The sequence below is a fragment of the Solanum verrucosum genome, unplaced genomic scaffold (genome assembly GCF_900185275.1).
Source record: "Solanum verrucosum unplaced genomic scaffold, falcon-dt-bn FXZP01000103.1, whole genome shotgun sequence".
Lineage (NCBI taxonomy): Eukaryota > Viridiplantae > Streptophyta > Magnoliopsida > Solanales > Solanaceae > Solanum > Solanum verrucosum.
The window spans coordinates 1,548,167-1,552,809 of NW_026020048.1; the positions used below are offsets into that span (position 1 = coordinate 1,548,167).

Here is a 4,643-nt window from a genome sequence, read left to right on the forward strand (position 1 = left end):
AATCTTATTGGAAGCGTCACCCCTGAATAAGTACTGCAGTAGCCTATCCAAATTTACCGGATTGGAAACCAAAAAAAAATATTTATGTAACTATAAAAACTTAAATTCAAGATAAATAAAAAATTCCCCCTAATAACTTCATCATGGTTTATTTGTATAATCGAGGGCATTTCTGGTAACTTGAGTAACAATCCATTTTTCTTCTTCTTCAATCTTCACAGTTCTTCCCCAAATTTTAATTTTACAAAACAAACTTGCAGAATCTTCTTCCCCAGATTCATTTTCTTTGAGTGTTTATACGGGTTTCAAGGTGGAGTGTTGAACACTAATGTCATTGTTCTGAATTCTGTATCGCCACTAAGCTGAAATGGAAGCCATGGTAGTTTTTTGAATTTTTTTTTGAATTTCATCAATTTTTTTGCCCCCAATTTGATGTTATCTTGCCATTTTTAACAATCTTGTTGCTTCAAATCAGTTGTTTGGAAGTTGAATGTGTGAATCTTGGTGAAGTAATAATGCGTTTTGAGTTATTTGCTGCTTTAATCGCATATTAATCAGTTAATTGTATTTGATTATGTTGTTGAACTTTATTTATCTTTTTCTTTATTTGTAGTCCACGGAAAAGAAATTAATTACGAGAGATGATTGGGAGAAGAGGCTAAATGATGTAAAGATTAGAAAAGAAGATACAGATAGATTGGTAATGAATTTTCTAGTTACAGAGGGTTATGCAGAAGCTGCAGAGAAGTTCAAAATGGAATCAGGGACGGAACGTATCCTTATGTCGAAAGATGATCATGTTATGTTTTATACAAATGTGTATGTTATTGTTTGCGTATTTTGTTTATCCTTATGTTGTTAATAGCTGAGATTGATCTTGCTACCATCAAGGACCGGATGGCTGTAAATAAGGCTGTGCAGTCTGGTAATGTGGAGGATGCAATCGAGATGGTTAACGATTTGAATCCCGAGGTATGCCTGCTGATTATCATGTACATATGGCTAGAATGATAACTCACAGTATAAACACATCGTCTATCTAGTGGTATAGTTTGAGTTTCTTGTGGTTTGCATGTTTTTGCTTTTTTGATTCTTATTATATTTGATGATATACTCTTTATGTTAAACATGGTAAAGCTTTCATATTCCTTTATGTGTGTGTCTGAGAGATAGATAGGTGATCCGTTAGCTGTATGTGTTAAGAGTGACATTCCAAAAGAAATGATAGCAAACAGGGAAGTCATTAGAACAGAAGATGATGAGGAACTATTTACAGTGCACAGCTGCGGAGAGCACTTCTTTTTTGTGACTCAGTAAAAGAAAACAATTACTGGAACAATTTTCAAGGCACATCAACTTTATGAATCTTGATGCCGCTGAAGACAAATGTTCATTTCTGTTTTCTGTTTCACTCTTTACTGTTTGCTCATCAATGATTAGAAGAGGGAAAAATGTAGGGACTCAGTATTAGTCTTGTTCTAATTTTGTAACCTGACATTCGATTCAGTTAAATGAAGGTGTGGATGTGATCCAACACTTATCATATACAGTTCCTTTTTGTATTTTTTCCCTGGACATGTGTTGTGTCTTCTTGCATGCACCTTGACTGATCCTCCTAGATTCAAATCATGCATCAACGATTTGTTTATCTCCTTGGGGACAACAGTCTTCATAGTTCTTATAATTTATATTTCCCTTTTCCTTTGGGTTTGTCCTTGTTATCTTATGATTCTGTCCAGAAGTTAATTAAATGTCCGTGTTGCTCACTTCCCAGTGGAACTATTAAATCCTAAGAGAAGTATATAGTCTTTACTGCTAGCACATTCCATCAGTTTGTGCAAATGGTAAATGGAATCTATTAGTCATTCTTCTTAACCTGTCTTCTAATCTGTGTTAAGATACCATTGACCCTTGTTCCAGAGGATGTGTTAATCATCTTCTGAACTTTTTTTGTTTGTTTCTAACTGATGGTAACAATAGCTTGGCCCTTGTTATTTTGACTTCAAAGCAAAGCTTTCCTATATGAGCTTGAATTCTGCCTGAAGTCTCCATAAACTCCAAGGTCAAGTATTAGTCGCATAATTTTTTGCTGGGATATGGATCTTAAGAGTTCTGATCAAGAAACTGCTCGAGCAAACTTTTATGAACATATAACTGAGGGGACGATAAATTGCATTTGTTTGAAATGACCATAGAGTATAGAGAAGCTCTTTAATATAAGCAGATAGCATGAAATAGACAGCTCTGTCCCTTGAGGGGGTTGGTATTATGTAAGAGAATTCTTCATCTGGAAGGTTTATGGTTCTAATGCAACTTTTTAAATTTGCAGTTAAAACCTAAAGAATACAAACAAACACATAGGAATTGAACTCACTCAGTTCCTTAGTATGCTAGGTAAAACTTTGAGCAATTAAAGCATTTGAACTCACTCAGTCACTCTTGGAATCTTGTTAGTTTTACTTCAGTAAACATATGTTTGAAGTTTGCTTTATTGTTGTGCTATCCTTTTCTTTTTTCTTTTTGCTTTCTACGTCATCTCTAGCTTGTGCCTCTTCTCGATAAAATATATTTTTTGGATAGAGCTGAAGGAATACAAAATTGACGATAGAAGATCCTGATGCAAACTGTCCAAAATTATTGTCTTACCTTTGAATATTTGAATCCTTCCTATAGAAAGTCTATGCAAACTTCTGGTTTGGTTAATGACATGGAAACCAGTTTATAATTGTTGTCTTAGATTAGAATTAGACCATACGGACCATAATCTAGTTTCTTACTGTTGGGACCGCACGTACCACCACCCTAACTCCACATTAGTATGATATTGTCCGCTTTGGGTCAAGCCCTCACGGATTTGTTTTTGGGCACATCCCAAAAGGCCTCATACTAATGGAGTTGGGTGAGCACTTATATATTGGTACATTTCTTCTTCTCCATCCGATGTGGGATAGATTTGTTACCCAACAATTACTTGGGATGAATCTTCTAACCTGAGCTATTATGCATGGCAATGGGTTCCAGGCCCCTATTATCTTTTCTTTTTTCTATTTGTCCCTAAAAAAATAGGAGATCATCTAATGTTGTTTCTATGTAGCCAATATCAATTTCCCCCGTAGCTGATATCAGATCAGGAACGTGATGTTCCCGAAGAATCCAAACGATGTTGAATTTTCTTTTTTTGGTTCATTGTTCTGTTATTTTGTGGACACATATGACGTATGCCTTGCCTTTTGTCTCTAGTATCTTTTCTCTTGTCATCTCATGAGATTAACACCCTAGAAAATCTTGATACTTGGAAGGTTATCACAAATGAGTGTTGCTTTTTAGGTTGTTTGAGTTGATTGTATTCTAAGTTTACCTTCATGAATGCAGATATTAGATACGAATCCCCAACTCCTTTTCCATCGCCAACAGCAAAGGCTGATAGAATTGATAAGGAATGGAAAGGTTGAAGAAGCTTTGGAGTTTGCTCAAGAGGAACTAGCTCCAATGGGAGAAGAAAATGTAAGTATTCATCTTTAAATACTATGTTTGAGATTTCCGTAAGTTTCTTTTTTCCAATGCAACATATATCTTCACTCAATCTATATTATCGAATGAGAAATGCAAGTCTTTGCTCTAACTCTCAGTCTAATTTCATATATCATCTGCATTTCAAATCTTGTCTGGCTGAACTTCATAGTTTCTGGACATTAAAACCCATTAACTGGGGGAGTTTTTCCATGGTTTTTTCTGTTTGACTAAATTATAATAACTCTATAGCAAAGCTTCTTAGAAGATTTGGAGAAAACTGTTGCATTGCTAGCTTTCGAAGATGTATCTAAATGCCCAGCTGGAGAGCTTCTAGATGTATCCCAGCGCTTAAAGACCGCAAGCGAAGTAAATGCGGCAATTCTCACCAGCCAAAATCATGAAAAGGGTTAGTCCCATTTTCATTAAAAAAATAAATTACTTGATCACTCCTGATATAGGCCTCCACAGAGTTCTGTGGGGAGAGCCTGATGTCTAATTTGGACATTTATTTAAAAATGATCATGGCACTAAATGTTTTCTTTATTTGATTATGCAACAGATCCGAAGCTTCCAAGCCTATTGAAGATGTTGATATGGGTACAGGACCAGCTTGATGAAAAAGTTTATTACCCTCGCATAACCAATCTGTCGACTGCAGCACTTGAAAATCCTGCTGTCTAAAATACGATGCAAGTTCCCTTCCCTGAATATAGATAAGGCAAGAAGACCTATGGTTGATTCATTTTCATTGATCTATGGTTTCTTAGGCATACGTTAGATTTGACAGTAGGATGTGCAGTTAACTACTCGATGTAAACAAACCTAGTTATACCTTCCTATCTTAATCACGGCTACACGAATTACTGAATCTGTTTGTGTTTTTCATAGTGTTGCGTTTGGAAAATTTGTGTGATTTTTTAGCTGTACTTATTCCAGCAAGAACTTGGAATTTGGTGGGTAAATGTACGTTATTTGATACACCACTAACTACTTGCTACTTCTGTTTTTAAGGTGGCATTTGCTTCAAAATACTGGTAATTGGCTTGCTCTTTAAAGGTAATTGATGATTAATGAAAAACTACATAATTCAATGAGGAAAGAGTCTTCCTTTGCTAAATTTGGGCATTTTC

General features: G+C 35.4%; 1 protein-coding gene across 1 annotated transcript; it reads left to right on the forward strand.

Moving 5' to 3' along the window:
- Window positions 1–367: 367 nt before the first annotated feature.
- Window positions 368–4,218, forward strand: LOC125822969 (protein GID8 homolog). Its single transcript, XM_049502426.1, has 6 exons — window positions 368–379; window positions 614–773; window positions 866–972; window positions 3,373–3,504; window positions 3,763–3,919; window positions 4,073–4,218. Exons 1-6 carry the CDS (start codon window positions 368–370, stop codon window positions 4,192–4,194), a joined length of 690 nt encoding a protein of 229 aa, XP_049358383.1. The 3' UTR covers window positions 4,195–4,218.
- The last annotated feature ends 425 nt before the right edge of the window (window positions 4,219–4,643 follow it).